The sequence below is a fragment of the Eretmochelys imbricata genome, chromosome 2 (assembly GCF_965152235.1).
Source record: "Eretmochelys imbricata isolate rEreImb1 chromosome 2, rEreImb1.hap1, whole genome shotgun sequence".
NCBI classification, from domain to species: Eukaryota; Metazoa; Chordata; order Testudines; family Cheloniidae; genus Eretmochelys; species Eretmochelys imbricata.
In genome coordinates, this window is record NC_135573.1 from 43,428,132 (window position 1) to 43,445,026 (window position 16,895).

Sequence of the window (16,895 nt, forward strand, 5' to 3'; positions counted from 1 at the left end):
ACTGAGGACAAGGAGCTAGGGGGTGCGCACAGGGGAACTGGCAATGGCTGGGCAAGGAGACTGGGACAGTGATAAGAATCATGAATAGTGGAAATTGGGACTGCCTAGGTTAAGCAAATGGGACTAAGATGAGGAGCCAGGGTTAGGGTAGAGTCAGAACAGGGGCAAGTTGGAGGGGGTGGAGCAGAAGGGGGTCACACTTGGAGGAAGATGCATAAGAGTCTGTGCCCACTAGAGAACACTCCCCTCCAGAGCCCAGGATGGAACTGAAGATGGTTCTTCAATGATTGCACATGTCCATTCCTCTTCAGGGGTGTGTGTGCATGTGTGCGCAGTGCACTAATCAGAGATTTTTTCCTCAGTGTTACCTGTCGGTGTGGTGCATGTGCCCTATGCTGCTCCATGATGGTATAAAGGGTGGAGCCATCTTGCACCATCCTCAGTTCCATCTTACTACCTGTGGTCGGTAGTTGGAGTGTGTTGGCTGGCTTTCAGGGCTGGCCTTAGGAAAAATGGTGTCTTGGGCGAACTTGTATTTTGGTGCCCCGGTTCCCATGGGTGCCCCACAATTGCCCCTGGTCCCTGTGGGCTCCCCAACCCCTAAACTGTGCTCCCTTTGTCCCAACCCCTGCGCCCCCCTCCTGCATCCCAACCCCTGCACTCTCCCTCCCACACCCCTAACCCCTGAACCCCTCTACTGTGCCCCTGTGGGGAAACTGACCTGGATGCATGGAGCAGCTGGCATTGCTGCTCGCTCCTCCCCTTGAACGCTGCTTCTCCGCTCTCTCCTATGGGGGTTGTGAGGGAGGGAGTGAGGAACGACATCAGGAACGCTGCATCCATGTCACTTTCTCCACCCACCTGGGCTGCGTAAGGGTAGAGCAGGAGAGCAGCAGCTCAGCCAAGGGGGGAAAAAAACATAGGAGGAGACCTCTACCTCTTCAGTTTTCATCTATGGCAGGTTCCTGGAGGCAGTCTAGAAATTCCAAGCAGTATGTTTGACTACCTTGTCGAGGATAGACTACCAGATCCACTCTTGCAAGTTTCTCCTTCATTTTTTTCTGACTGGCTATCCCATCTGCTTGGTCCCATATTACCGCAGATTGATGTGTTACCACAGATCGATGTGTTCTAAAGTGCAAGATGTATCCCTGCTCCACAGGGATACATCTTGCACTTTATTTCCATCCTTCCCTTCCACTCTATCCCCATTCCTTTTAAGAGACCACTCTCATGAGGCTGTTCTCCTCCAGGAGATCCAGTCTCTCTTCCATTTGGGAGCTATAGAGGAGGTTCCCCCTCTTCTCTGAGGGAAGGGTTTCTATTAGCGTTACTACTTGATTCCAAAGGCAAAAGGAGGGCTCCGACCCATCTTAGATCTGCAAAATCTGAACAAATATATAAAGAAAACAAGATTTCATATGGTTACCCTGACCTCCATTGTCCCCTCCCTGGATCCTGGCAACTAGTACGCTGCCCTCAACATGAAGGATATGTATTTCCGTGTGGCTGTCCATTAAAGCCACAGGAGATTCCTAGTATTTCTAATCAACAACATGCATTTTCCATTTACAGTAGTACCCTTCAGCCTGTCTGTTGCCCTGCGATTATTTACAGAATGCATGGTGGTGGTGGCTACGTTCCTAAGGAAAGCAGGGATACAAGTTATTTCCTTGCCTGAATGACTGGCTGATATGAAGTCGATCCAGGCTCCAAGTAGAAGTCAGTTGCACCAGAATCTGATCCTCCTTCTTCGAGTGTTTGCTCATTTCCATCCTCATGGTGCACAATAACGTTGGCATCTGACACGTCGGATGTAGTGTGATGGCCTCACCTCGACGATCTCAGGAACCAAGGTCTCTGGTAGCAGAAAAGCTATCCCTACACATAAATGTAAAGGTGCTCAGGACAATACACTTAGCCTGCAAAGTGTTCCTTGCCCAACCCACCTGTTTTATGTCATCAAACAGCTAGGCTTCCGGTCCAAGGTCCTCTGCCAAGAAGCTCTCAGGTTATGGGATTTCTGCGTGAAGCTTTCCATTCACCTGGAGGCATCTCATCTCCCTGGGCAGCGGAACGTGTTGGCGGATCACCTTAGGAAACCTTTTCCCTCTCACCGTGAGTGGTCTCTCCACCTGTGGTGGGGAACGACCCAGGTGGACCTATTCGCCCTCACACAGAACGCACAATGTCCTTGCTTTTGTTCAAGGCACGGTCAAGACAAAGGTTCCCTGTCCAACGTCTTTCAACAGTCATGGTCAGGCAGCCTGCTGCACGCCATCCCTCCAATTCCCTGAGTTCACAAAGTCTTTCCGAAGATCAAGGGGGACAAGGTGAAGGTTATCATTATTGCATCAGCATGGCCTCATCAGCCTTGGTCCGGCATGCCTCTAGATCTCGCAGTCACAGCCCCACTGATGCTCCCACTCAGACCGTACTTGATTTCACAGGACTCCTCCATCCGAACCTCGCCTGCCTGAATCCAGAGGAGAGAGCATGGTTGGAGCAATTCCAACAGGTTTTGCTAGGCAGCAGAAAGCCCTCTACTAGAGCCACCTACCTGGCCAAGTGGAATTGCTTCATATGCTGGGCAGCCGAGAGGAGCCTGGCTCAGGCATCCTTGCAGTCCATCCTAGACTAGAATCTCCTTCACCAAGGTCTATCGTGGTCCTCAAGGTCCACTTAACAGCCATCTCGGTGTTCCATTCTCCGATCCAAGGCAGATTGGTCTTCGCCCATGAGATGAGAAGCAGGTTCATCAAGGGTCTGGAAAGTCTCCACCTGCAAGTTTGTGACCCAGTTCCTCCTGGGGGTCTGATCCAGGCTCATGTGGCCACCCTTCGAGCCCCTGGCATCTTGCTCCCTGCTGCTCTTCTTGTGGAAGGTTGCCTTCCTGGTGGCAATTACTTTGGCCAGAAGGGTTCTGGAATTTCAGGCCTTGACCTTGGAACCCACTTATACTGTTTTCTTCAAAGATAAGGTTCAGCTATGTCCTCACCCAGCATTTGCTTACAACAATGAGAAATTGACTCATAGATATGTATGTATGTGGTTTGGAATGCCAGAGTTAATCTCAGGAAATTGCAGGGATGTTTAAAGTCCTCATACTCCTTAGTTCATCATCCACTGGACATGTTGATTCAGGTACTTGCATATGATATGTGTTCTGAGTTTGAGGAGTCATCGCTGAGCCAGAAAGTCCTAAGGATCTAGCCAGTCCACAAGCAAGGGTCTAACAAGGTGTCCACATGGCAGGTGTATAGGCTCCTAAGAAAAGCAGCCACTCCAGTCTGCTCAACATTGCTTCCTTGCTGGAGATACTCCTAACTGCCTGTTAATACTGACAGATTGCTCCTACTCTAGTCTGTGCCTGGTTGTTCCCTTGCTCCAGCGCCTGCCTGCTTCACCCTCTGCCTGCTCCTGATTGAGTCACTGCTGATTGCCCAGCTGTCCTGACACTGCAGGAGTGCCAACCTCCTTTGCAGGAGTGCCAGCCTCCTTGGTGTGGTGGACAGACCTGGCTAATGTGTTTAAGGTTGTTCCCTTTGCCCCTCCCTTTCACATATTAACACTAGTTACAGACACTTCTTCTCTAGGTTGGGGGCTTCACCTAGGAGACTTAAGAACTCAAGATCTGTGGGTCCAACAAGATTTGGATCTCCACATAAACACGCGGGAGTTGCTGTCTATTCATCTGGCCTATCAAGCTTTTCTCATTGTCATCAAGGGACAATATCTTCATGTCTTCACGGACAACACTGCGCCAATGTTCTGCGGGAACAGGCAGGGAGGTGCCAGATCAGATCTCTCTGAAGACTACATCTTTGGGAGTTTTGTATCACCAGTGTAATACATCTCAAAGCCTCCCACCTTCTGGGTGCTCAGAACAGCTTGGTGGATCGCTTGAGCAGATCTTTCACTTGGGATCCCTGCTGTATCTCAGGTTGCGTATCATGAGATTCATTTTTCAAAACAAACGTGTCCTTCATATTGACCTGTTTACAACTTGTCTTAACAAAGTGCCAGGTCTTTTGTTCCAGGGCAGGTCTCAGGGATTTCTGACAGATGCTTTCCTATCATCTTGGAAGGACAAGCTGTTGCAGGCCTATTTTCCCACTTCTTCCCAGGGTGTTGCTCAAGCTCAGGCATGATCATTCTTGTATGATCCTCATAGCACTGGCGTGGCTCTGCCAGCATTGGTTCTTCAGTATGCTGAGCCTATCCCCCAGGGCTCCTTTTGAGACTGCCTTCAGAACCTGACCCAATCTCCAAGGACCACAGTCATCCCTACATCCCAACCCCCCTGCTCTCCATCTGATGGCCTGGATGCTCCATGGTTAGCTTCTCATGAGGTGGAGTGTTTTGAGAATGTGCAGAACATCTTCACAAATTGTAGAAAGCCATCTACTAGATACACTTACCAGCTGAAGTGGAAATTATTCTCCTTATGGTCAAAACAGAAGGGAGTTTCTCCTTGCACCTCTATCCAACATTTTTGGACTACTTATCCTACTTGAAACAACAAGGTTTATCCATTAGTTCAATCAGGGTTCACCTGGCAGATATCTTCACTTTCCATGTTCCAATTACGGGTAACTCTGTATTTTCTAATCCTATGTCACTTAAATTCTTAAAGGGTCTGGATCCCTTCCTCCTGGGACTTAAATCTGGTATAACAAGGTTGATGGGTCTGCCTTTTGAACCGATGGCTACCTACTCTTTACTTCATCTGTCTATGAAAGCACTATTTTTGGTAACTATTATCTCTTTGAGAAGGGTGGTGGAGTTACGAGCATTGGTAGCTGACCCCCAGTTTGCAGTTTTTTTTTTATAAGGACAACATTTACTTATGCCTACATTCGAAATTCCAGACTAAAGTAATATCAGCATTCCACCTCAATCAACCCATGTACTTATCAACTTTGTTTCCTAAACTCCATTATTGTAAGGATGAGGAGAGAGAGTATACCTTAGATGTTAGAAGGTGTTGGCTTTTTACTTGGACGGAACTAGGTCTTTTAGATTGCCATCCCAGCTTTTCTTGTCAGTTGCAGACAGGATGAAAGGCTTTCCAGTCTTGACGCAGAGGATTTCCTCATGGATTTTGTCTTGCATACAACTGTGCTAACATTGCTGATGTATCCCCTGCAAGCAGAATGGCAGCACACTCTACAAAATCTGAAGCAGCTTCGACGGGATTTTTTTGGATCAAGTACCTACAACAGACATTTGTAAAGCTGCAACTTGGTCCACAGTGCAGACCTTTACAACTCACTATGCTTTATCTCAGTATTCCAGAGATGATGCCAGGTTTGGACAAGTAGACCTTCAGGCATTGTTCAGGTAGGTTCTGAAACCCATCTCCAGATTGAGCTGCTTGTGAGTCACCTGAAGTGAAATGGACATGTGCAATTATTAGAAGAAAAGAATGGTTACTAATGTGTTCTGTAACTGTGTTGTTCTTTGAGATGTGTAGTACATGTCCATTCCAAGACTCCCTCTCCTCTCCCCAGGGCCGAAACTAGGCGAAACTTTCGCCGTGCGCCTGCCCCCCTCACCTGGGAGCCCTGAGGCAACCCCCTCCCGCGGCAGCTCCCCCACCCCCTTGGCCCAGGGAGCCGTGTGTGGCAGCTTCCCGCCCCCCTCCCTCCCTCCCCTCGGCCCAGGGAGCCGTGCGGCACTCCCCACCCCAGTTCACCTCTGCTCCACCTCCTCCCCGAGCACGCCGCCGCCGTTCCGCTTCTCCCGCCTCTCAGGCTTGCAGTGCCAATCCTGGGAGGGAGAGAAGCAGAGCAGGGCGGCATGCTCAGGGGAGGAGGCGGAGAAGAGGTGAGCTGGAGAGCGGTTCCCCTGTACGCTGCCCCCACCCTTTACTTGCTGTAGGCGGCCCTCCCCACGCCCTCCTACCCCAGCTCACCTCCGCTCCACCTCCTCCCCGCTGCGTGTTTTTGGCCGCCCCCAACCACTTGGCGCCCTAGGCGGCCGCCTAGTTTGCCTAGTGGTTGCATCGGCCCTGCCTCTCTCCTCCATATCAGACTCTATACAGTATGAAGGAACTGGGGGATGGTCGGGGTGTCAGTGCCTTTTATTCCATCGTGCAGTAGCACAAGGTGGCAGCAGCAGCAGACACATGGCCCCCCTGACAGGAACTGCTGAGGGAAAATCTCTGACTCTAGTGCAGAGGGCATGCACACACTTGAAGTGGAATGGACATGTGCAACACATCTGTAACTGTTCTTTGAGAATAGCTTAGTAACTATTTTTTCCTGAGTGTCACCATTCCTCTGCTGTTAGAAAATATCTGTGAAACCCACTGGCAAAGTGTCTTATCCCCCATTAATGCTGATCTACATAGGATGGCAACCAACTTTGGCCATCAGATACTCCATTAGCTGAAGTTGCAGAGGTCTGTGCCTCAGTTTTGCATCTGTAAAATGGAGATAATAATAGCCCTTCATCTCACAGGGGTGTTGCGAAAATAAATTAACTGATACTTGTGAAGCACTGAAATATTGTATAATGAGCACCATAGAAAAGCCCATGAAGGAAATCAAAAATTCTGTTGTGAGAGAAGGATTTGAATAACGTGAAATAAATAAGGCATGGAGCTCCACATCGAATAATGAGGCAAAAACAAGATATTCAGTAGCTCCACATTAAGTGAACATGATCCATCCTGGGCATTGAGTAAGGCAAGGGCTCTGTGGAAAAAATAGTATGCAATCATGTAATTAAGGATTATATCATAATGCGTATGCACAAGAGGACTGAATTAAGGTTACACAGGCAACCTTAATTCTGGCATTTCCCAATGCTTGACTTTGCAATATTAACAGTAAAGTTCTTTTAACAGATGATGTGCATGTGTACGTGGGGTCCCAGGGGGTGTAAAATAAATAAGTTGGCCACCTGGCAAGATAGTATTAACATCCTCCAGGGGCTTGCAGTACTTTGCAGGCCGCAAATATTTTCATCTGGATTGTACTTCCCTGCTTCAAACTATGGTCCGGTCCACAAAACTACTAAAACAGAGAACTCAGTGGGGAAGGTAGAGGGATGAAAAAGTTATGGTTGGGGCAGTCCTCTTACGTTAGGAACAACTGTCAGTGAATTGGGTTGCTTACTATTTGAATTCATTTTAGTAAAATCTTTGTCTGCATTTGCAGACGTACTAGTATTCAGCACAGTCTTAGATGATAAAATGTGTCCCTGACACCAGTGTTTTTATGATAACTTACTATACCTTAGATCAATATAGTTTTTAAAGAAGGCTGTTTGTAAATCCATTTCTAAGATGCAAAAATGAGCACTGTACTAAAAATAACTTTAGTAAAAATCCAGAAATTATTTTAAGTATGTTTGAACTTGTTTTGTTATTTTAATCCTTAAAATGCAAATGAACCCTGTAAAGAGTATGTAACAGGTCTTTGGATGACAAATTTAAAACTGTTATATGCTGTAAAGAGACCAATGAGATAGTCCTTAATGCTATTACAAATAAATAAAAAAAACTAGAAAAGTAGGGCTAAAGCCATCTGTGGAACAAATGTGAGTGGAAGAATTTACATTGGTGTAAAACAGAGGTGGGCAAACTACAGCCTGCGGGCCACATGTGGCCCGCGGGACTCTCCTGCCTGGCCCCTGAGCTCCTGGCTCGGGAGGCTAGCCCCCGGCCCTTCCCCTGCTGTTCCCCCTCCCTCCGCAGCTTCAGCTCAGTGTGCCGCCATGCCTGTGGCTGGCTGTGGCTGGGCACTGTGGCTGTAGTGCTGCCAGCCACTGTTGCTCCAGGCAGCGCAGTAAGGGGGCCGGGAGCAGAGGGGGTTGGATAGAGGCCAAGGGGGTTTGGGGTCGTGGTCGGGGCGGGTGTGTGGATAGGGGGCGGGGACAAGGGGGTTGAATGGGGGCAGGGGTTCCGGCGGGGGGCAGTCAGGAAGGAGAGGGGGTTGGATGGGATGGCGGGGGGAGGTCAGGGGCAGGGGTTCCGGAGGCAGTCGGGGAAAGGGAGACGTGGTGGTTGGATGGGGCAGGGGTCCCCGGGTGGGGGGCAGTCAGGAATGAGAGGAGGGGTTGGATGGGGCTGTGGGGGGCAGTCAGGAGTGGGGGTTCTGGGGTCAGTCAGGGGACAAGGAGAAGGGGGTGTGTGGATGGGGCAGGGGTCCTGGGGGAGCTGTCAGGGAACAGGGGGGGTTGGATGGGGCAGAAGTCCCGTGGAGGGCCGTCAGGGGGTGAGAAGCGGATAGGAGGCGGGGGCTTGGCCATGCCTGGCTGTTTGGGGAGGGACAGCCTCCCCTAACCGTCCCTCCATACAATTTCCAAAACCCGATGCGGCCCTCAGGCTAAAACGTTTGCCCACTCCTGGTATAAAAGGAAGTAGAGGGATTTGATTCCTTGGAAATTGTACTGGAAACTAGACTGTGTTGATTGAAAGCTGCTACATCTTCGTGTGTGTATGCCTCCATAGGTTAGGGGTCAGTTCAGCTCCAAAAATGGGCAGGACTGATTTAAAATAAAGCCGGCCCTATGGAGCCTGAATCTGTGGTTTCCTGCAGAAGTTCATGTTTGTGAATTTGCATTGGAGCCCCTGTAATTTAAAACTGCTTCCATTTTCCTGTGATCTAGACAAGCAAGGACAACACAGTAACCACCATTTACCCTCCACAGGAATGAATTTCCCCCCTCTGGCACAGTGTGCTTTCCTGGTGCAAGTTAAAACTTATGCACCAGCTTTGTTGAGTTTTGGCCCTAAACATTATTTTTCTGCTTGAACTATTGAATGGATTACATTTATGTAAATCATATTTATGTAACTTGGTTTGGAAATATTATTCCTTCCCCTCCAGTAATGTCCTCAGTCAGTAATCATTCCTTCATAACACATGAAAATGCTAAAGTACCACCTTCTTCCAGGGTAATTTCATGAATTTTAAACAGGCATGTCTAAATTATTTAGACTGGCTAGGAATAGTTTGTGTTTCCTACCCACTGCAGAGGATATAATATGTTTTATTGATAAATGCTCTTTAAAATACAGAATAGAAACATTAATGGCCCATTGTTGATTTTCTGAGTCAATATTATTCAAGCCAATCGAAGGTTATCGCTGGCAAATAAATAAATAAATAAATTAAATAAACCCAAACAAGTAAGTAAATCAGATTTTCCTCAGATATGAGTTAACATAGATGTTAATACTGAGTATGCATAATCTTAATAAACCCCTATTTGCCTACTTACTCTTTGCTTCACTTCTATTGGGTTTCTGGAAACTATGAAGACTTGTAAATCACAAATAGTCCATCTTTTTAATAGTTTGGGGGTCCCCCTCCGCAAAACACCTCAAAAAATTTGCAATAACTGGCACATCTTCAGAGAATGTCAAGCGGTATATTTTCAGTGTGGCATATGAGGATTTAGCTGCATGCCTCCCATTAACATTTAATGTGAATTATATGACTAAATCCCTATGAAATGCTTTGAAAAGTGACCCCTTTGACTATGGTACAATTAACTCGTGATTGTTAAATATCATAACTTTTGTATTAGTAAAAATGTATGTAGTGATGACGTTTACTGGGTGTTTTTCTATTTTTATAAACAGAAAAAAATGAATAGATATCAAATAATTATAAATACACATTTTACAATAACGTACAAAATACTGTACATGGCATTCAAGTGTATATTTTACTTTCTAAAGTCTTACCTGCATTTAATTTGTCACTGAACAGCATTTGGTTTTTTATTTATATAAAGATGTTAGAATTGATCTGTGTGTTCTAACATCTTGGAAGACATTGTAAACAGTCAACTTGGATGACATTTGAATGGATTCAACATTTTATTTAGGTAATCTGGTTTAGTGCACCATCTGATGCCTGCGCATTCCAGAATTGTCAAAGATAGTGCTGTTGCCTTTGATGATAGGACATGCATAATTATTTCTGTGAACTTATCAGAAGCTTTCAACTTAGTTCATTAAATTTTTACTGTGAATGCTAGAGTCAGTTGGTTTTTCCAGACAGTAGAAAGGTTTAAGAACATTTTTTCCACTTAGGCCTGGGCTACACTGGGGGGCGTGGTTTCGAACTAAGATATGCAACTTCTTTGTTCGACTTACCTGGCTGTCCTCACAGCAGAGAGTCAACCCCAGCGGCTCCCCCATCGACTCCGCTTACTCCTCCTGCAGAGGTGGAGTACAGGTGTTGATTTGGGGATCGATTTATCGCATCTAGATGAGACGCGATAAATCGATCCCTGATAGATCGATCACTACACGCTGATCCAGCGGGTAGTGAAGATGTATCCTTAGAAGCCATGTTTTGGAAATCTTCTCTACCTATCATCCCCCATTAAAGCAGTATCCTTAAGAGCTAAATATTTTGCTAAGAGGTGAAGTTACAATGCAGTCATTTCACAACTGCTATAGTTAAGGCCATCACAACTCTCCTATTATTATGACACACATATGCATGAACACACAAAACTGCATTAAAAGAACATTATTAAGATGGCAAAGTCAAGCACTCAAACATTAGGAAATGTCAGAATTAAGAGTGCCTGTGTAACCTTAATTTTGCCCCATGGTGTGTAAGAATTATAAAACAGTCTTTAATTACATGATCACATACTATTTTTTTTCCACAGAACCCCTGCTTCAGTCAGTGCACGGTCTAGATGGTGGTCATGTAGTGAGCAGCTATACGATATTTTATTTTTTCCTCATTCATAGAATCATCGAATTGTAGAACTGGAAGAGACTTGAGAAGTCTTCTAATCCAGTCCCCTGCAGTCAAGACAGGACTAAATATTATTTTAGTATTATCATCCCTTACAAGTGTTTATCTAACCTCCTCCTAAAAATCTCTGATGATGGAGATTTTTCAGTGTTCCATTGTTCAATGTGTGGCCCTATGTCTTATTTGTTGCATGCTATTCAGTCCTGGCCTGCAGACAGAACTATCAATTTCCTCATAGTTTTTTTTTTTATGGCACTCATCACTAGACTATCGGAGTTCTTCACAAATATTAATGCATCTATTTCCACAACACCATTGTGAGAGTCATAGATTATAAGGCAAAAAGGGACCATTGCAATCATCTTGTCTGACTGCCTGTATAACACAGGACACAGAAGTGCCCTGAATTAATTCGTGTTTGAACTAAAGCATATTTTTTAGAAAAACTAGCAATCTTGATTTAAAATTTACAGTGATGGAGAAGCCCCCACAGTCCTTGGTAACTTGTGCAAGTAGTTACTCACTGTTAAAAATGTGTGTTTTATTTCTAGCCTGAATTTAGAATTAAGGTAACATTATCTTTCTATCATAATGTTGGGTTAGATATTCCTGGATCTCAGATTAGCATGCAATTTTAAATATAATGTATACACACTCCATGTGTAACAGAATACCTAGCTACAGTGCAAAGAGCTGTTTTCTGAATTTGTGTACTATTTTTCATTTGCTCTCTTAACTATTCTGATTGCTAGTATGAAATTGAAGTAAAATAAAACTTCTGTTGATCCTCAGAAGACATCAAGAGCCTGGTCTCTGCTAAGCATATGTTTTAAGAATGTATACGGGAATGGATTTAATTTCAGATACCAATATACAAAGGTGGCATTTCATTGTAGAGAAGGGTCAGAATACAAGCTCTAGGTCCAAATTCTGTTGTATGCTGGGATGTTCAAATATTCTGAACTAAATTTTGGCTTCATCTGTCCTTTTTTATGATCACGTGGCAGAATTAGAAGCAGATTTCTTATTCTTTTGAACAGTAATACTTGCACTTAAACAATGCTTTATCAGGAGATTTCAAAGCACTTTACAGAGGGGTAGATACCTTTATGTACATTTTACAGATGAGGGAAACTAAAGCATAGAGGAGTCAAATGACTTGAGTAAGATCAAACCGTGTGTGTTGGCAAAGCCAGGATCCTGACTCCTCGTCCTGTAGTGTCCACTGGAGCATGCTGCATTCCTTATGGGAATTTCTCATTTAAGCTGCTGTACACAGTGCTGCAGATTAATTTGGGAATGCATATTTTATTTAAATTTTGCATTCTTTCAGATTTCCTTTTACTTCTCTGTGCAGGTATAATCAGTGTCTACCCTAAACCTGTTCTGCAGAAACTGGTTACACTAATTTGCCACTGCAGCATTTATTTTCTTTTTCCTCCCACATCCCCATTTTCTATAAATCATCAACTCCATCATTTTACAGGAATTTATTCTCACATAGAACAAGCATTTGCTGAAATATTGAAACTTAAGGACTTACTGTTTCACCTATTGTAAATACCCACTTTTATAGTCTCTGCATTTTAGCCTTTGGACCATAATGCTTCAGCTGTATTCTCTCAGTTCAGGAAGAAGGACCACGTCACCTGCAACAGCTTCTTAGTGGTCATGAAAAGTTTAGTTTTATAAAGTGGGCTTTTTGTTTGTTGAGAGAGAAATTAGTGGACACAGATAGGGAATCAATCTCTTTTTGTTTATAGTACGCACATATTTCTGTTAGTCTGTGTGCAAGATAATAACCAGAAGCAACAAGAGAGATCACAATGTACGTAGCTTCATTTCTAGGGCATCGGCAAAAGCAACTGTATTTGGATGCCTTCAGCTAGCAGTAATTTCACTGTCCAAGCTGCTGCTCTGTATTCTGCTACCAAACACTGCCCTTAGCAGCTGTATGGAGTGCGTCAGCCTTACACCAAATGATTTAAACGTTGAGCTAGGTGAATAAATGATTTTTTTGATTTGGTGACCGTTCCGAAAATTTAAAAAGAAATTGGTTTGGGTTGAACTGAATCTGAAACTTTTCAGAATGTTTAATGAATTGAACAAGTCTGTTCTGGGTCTTTTCTGGAGTGGGGATTTGAACCTTGGTCTCCCAAATCTCAGGTGAGTGCCCTAACCACTGGGCAAAAGGTTATAATGGAGGGCACCATCACCGCCTCTTCCTCTAGCTGTTTTGTAAATGACCAAAACTATTTGTGAAATTCATGAATTGTTTTGAATCGACCCAAACTGTTCTCCTCCTCCCCCCCCCCCATAAACTATTTGCCTGAAAAATTTCACCCACTGTTTGCAAACATTCTGCTATTGGACTAAAACCTTCATGTTAAATTGATTAGATACTGTGTACAAACAAAAGTGAAAAACTCAGTAGTCGATTGGTATTTTCCAAATTGAATGCAAGGTTGAATATAAGTAAACAAATGTCATTGATGATGTTAAGTAAATATTGACCTTGTCTAAACAGCTTGTAAGTGTGTGGCAACCCAGTGTGTGAATCTACAGCGCACTAGCTTTCTGTGCAGTAAAATCCCATGTGGATGCTGCTATAGCACGCTTTAAAAGTTCCTTGGTGTGCTTTGATGATTAAACAGGGGTATGTCAGAATGCACTACGGAACTTTTAGTGCTCTGTGGCTGTGCCCAGGGGATGTTACTGCCTGCAAACTAGTAGACTGTAGAGTGCACACTCTGTCTTACCACACACTAATGTCCTGATAGACAAGCCAATAGCTTCTTACAGATCTTATAGTCTCTGGCATTAACAACCATACATGTAAGAATATTTTGGGCGTGTGTAATGATTTTTAATCTGACAATATTCTTATTTTAAAAGCATGAAATATTGCTGCAAACATAGCCAAATATCTCGACATTTTGACATAGGACTACGCTGCAATGGTAATAATGAGACTATTTTGGGTACAACAGAAAGATACGCAACCCAGCTATTTTGTATATGTAAATTGCAGTGATGATTCAGAAGGTGGACTTGGGGAATGAACCTCAGCAATATAATGTTTTACCTAATCTTTAGTTTTCTCACTGAGCATGTGGATGTCATATGGGATACTGTTATCTGGCTTTCTTCACTCTGGGGCGAATTGCTTCAAGAACTGTTCGTTGCAAAAATCTGATTTCCAAAAGCTAATAGTTCCCAAACTTACCATTATGTCCTATTTTGTTTTCCCTATTGCTTTAAATTGCTTTAAAATACTTTGCGGGATTAATGTTGGCTTGGCAACTAACTTACTGGCTGTTCACACCAAGAATACCCAGGTACATTTTTAAATAGAATCATTCGGGTAAAAAGCAGCGGCTGTAAAACGGGCGTGAAGGCTCTGTGAACTCGTCTCTGAGGGCTATGTAAGAGAAAGGGAAGAAGTGTTCACCCACTTGACGACGTCCATCCTTTTGTGAAGAGGAAGGACGTTCAGCTGTCAACAAGTCTCCAGTTCTTGCAGGAATATACATTTAAAATCTTAAAAGGAGAAGGCAATTGAAAGCTGCACATTAAAATGTAGAGATGGCAATTCTATATTTGCTTTGTGATCCACTTTAAACTTAGGAATTTGAAGCCGAGCAAGTTCAGTCCTTCGTATTTTTCACTATTTTAAGGGTTTTCTCTGCCCCATTACCATAGTATTTAAGTGCTGGATGGATCTGCAATGCTTTTTATCTAAAACAGCTGCAGGAAGTTGTGTTGGTAAGTTAGCAGAGGGCATTCTTTCCTCTGATGATACTGAACCAGTGCCCCAGCATCATGAAAAGAGCACTGTACTGCTGTAGCTGCCATTGTTAGGATCAGACCAAACAAAAACCCACCACCCTGACTACTTCTGTCCATTGATAGGTCTTCGGTACTTTTTTCAAAAGTGTAAGGATTTTTTCATGTGTCTTAGTCAAATTACCACACTCCAGATACATTAAATTCTCCCTTTATTTTCAGGTGCAAAAGAGGAGGGGTTTTTTTGTTTTGTTTTGGGGTTGGGTTTTTTTATTGCTTCTAGTCATTGTGTAGCATTGCTGTGTACTCTTAAATAGCTGCTTTGTTGCACCTTCGAGGTGAAAGCATTTCTACCGTGGATCCACATGTATATATTCAGTATGCGGATTCACCCGAGGAGTCCCATTTACTTCAGGGACTCTGCACATAACCAAAGCTCCAAGGGAGTGGATTCCTCTATGGGACTGGGGTTGAAATTTGTAAAGTGCTGTGGCATGAAAATTTCTATCAATAAATAAAATATCTTGCATATATATTGTTTTATTAATGATAAAGTTAACATTCATCTGATAATTTAGATTAATTTTTAGGCAGTTAATCTAATCATGTTTTGCTGGGGTTTTTTTTAAACAATTACCATAAGAAGTGATGTTCAGGTTATTTGATTTCCCTTTTTCTCTGGTCATTATTATAGATGGAATTTTATATTTTCTGCTTCTTGTCTAAGTATAAGCACATAAGAAGAGTTAGTCTTTTGTATGAGCAGTCTTTTAGTGTCAAATCTGTATAGTGCTGAATCCAGATGGAATCAAAGGAGCAAGCTGATTAAGCCTTGACCAGCATGCAAGGGTATTTTAATGAAAATTAGTCTGGTTTTCACTTTGATGTTGTGCACATGTGCTTTGCTAAAAAGGAGTGTTTCAGATTTTCCTTCAGATAATTCTGCAGACTTGCTCTATTGTTACTTGACTCATGCCAGACTGGTAACTCATGGCAGGCATGTGATCTTTGTCTTTATTCAATAGTATAGACAACTGTTGTTTGTAATGTTGAGAATCCTTAAAGTTATTAACCTAATTATATTCAGCAAATACTTGCATTGATTATAGATATAAGTAGCTGCAATGCTGCCAAATTTATGACTATTTTAGGTTGAAACATTTGGTTTGCTGCAATCTCAAGTCATGCTGCTGTTTTTCAGGATTTTAGGATAGTGGATGGTTTTTAATATATTACAAAGAAAGTGGGTGAACTATTCTTTCAACTGGAAATGTAAAACAGTTTTATTTTCTAGCTATTTTCAGGTTTTCTAAAGCTACACTAATAGTTATTCTGAATTCAATCTTTTGGCTTTAGTTGTGAATCTATTCACTTGCCTCCCCTTCTGCATTGAGTTCTAAGTTCCCATCTTCACTTTCAAGGCATTGCTCATCTCCTCCTCATCTGAGACCGTACTCTCATTTCCTTCTTCTCTTCTTCTCACCGCTTTGTTTTTCCCAAAACTTCCTTTTTATCCCTCACCCACTGTCTCCTCTTTCCATTCCACACCAGGAACTGCCTCTTTTTCATGGGCTAAATAACTGCCCTCCTACTTGAAAATCTTTCCTTAAAGCATATACTTTCCACACAGTATTTTGTAAAATTAGTGCCCCTTTGAGCTTGCACCCCCATCCATTGTTTTAAGCCTGAATTACGATGTCTCTGTCTCAATTAGATTGTAAGCTACTCAGAACAGGGACCATGACATCTTATGTTTGTGTAGCAGGAAATGCACAGACTGCACTTAACTGATGATAGTGTTGATGTTTTTTAAAATAGTTTTTCTACATCAACAGAAATGTTTTGATATTCTTCTTCATTTTGCTTCTTTTTAGAGCCAGTGTATGTACCAACACCAGAAATAGCAAGACACAAGAAAGAGGAAGACGAACCTGACTGCCTTGCAAAATACTTCAGTGTTGTGTGGTGTAAGGCTTCAAAGAAAAAACACAAGAAGTGGGAAGGTGATGCTGTTCTTATTGCAAAAGGAAAGTCTGTGATACTGAATGATATGGAAGGCAAAGACATTGGAAGAGGTATTATAGATTTACATATAGTTGTTACTTAAACATTGTCCTAAAAATAGTGTGTGTTTTGAATGGGAGCAAAAAATGCCAAAGGAAACAGTGGGGGCAAAAAACCTAACTGGCTTCAAGACTGAGCTTGATAAGTTTATGGAGGGGATGGTAAGATGAGACTGCCTACGATGGTATGTAGCTGATCTGTGATTGCTAGCAGCAAATAACTTCAACAGCCATTGATGAGAACTAGATGGGAAGGGCTCTGAGTTACTACAGAGAATTCTTTCTCAGGTATCTGTCTGGTGGGTCTTGC

General features: G+C 43.4%; 1 protein-coding gene across 1 annotated transcript in view; it reads left to right on the forward strand.

The window, feature by feature from the left end:
* The window catches only part of RAD54B (RAD54 homolog B), a 122,993-nt gene that overhangs the window by 67,156 nt on the left and 38,942 nt on the right, over positions 1-16,895 (forward strand). Inside the window, exon 4 of the mRNA XM_077810008.1 lies at positions 16,397-16,597. Within this exon, the coding sequence (XP_077666134.1) occupies positions 16,397-16,597 (201 nt within the window). The remainder of the gene's footprint in view (positions 1-16,396; positions 16,598-16,895) is intronic.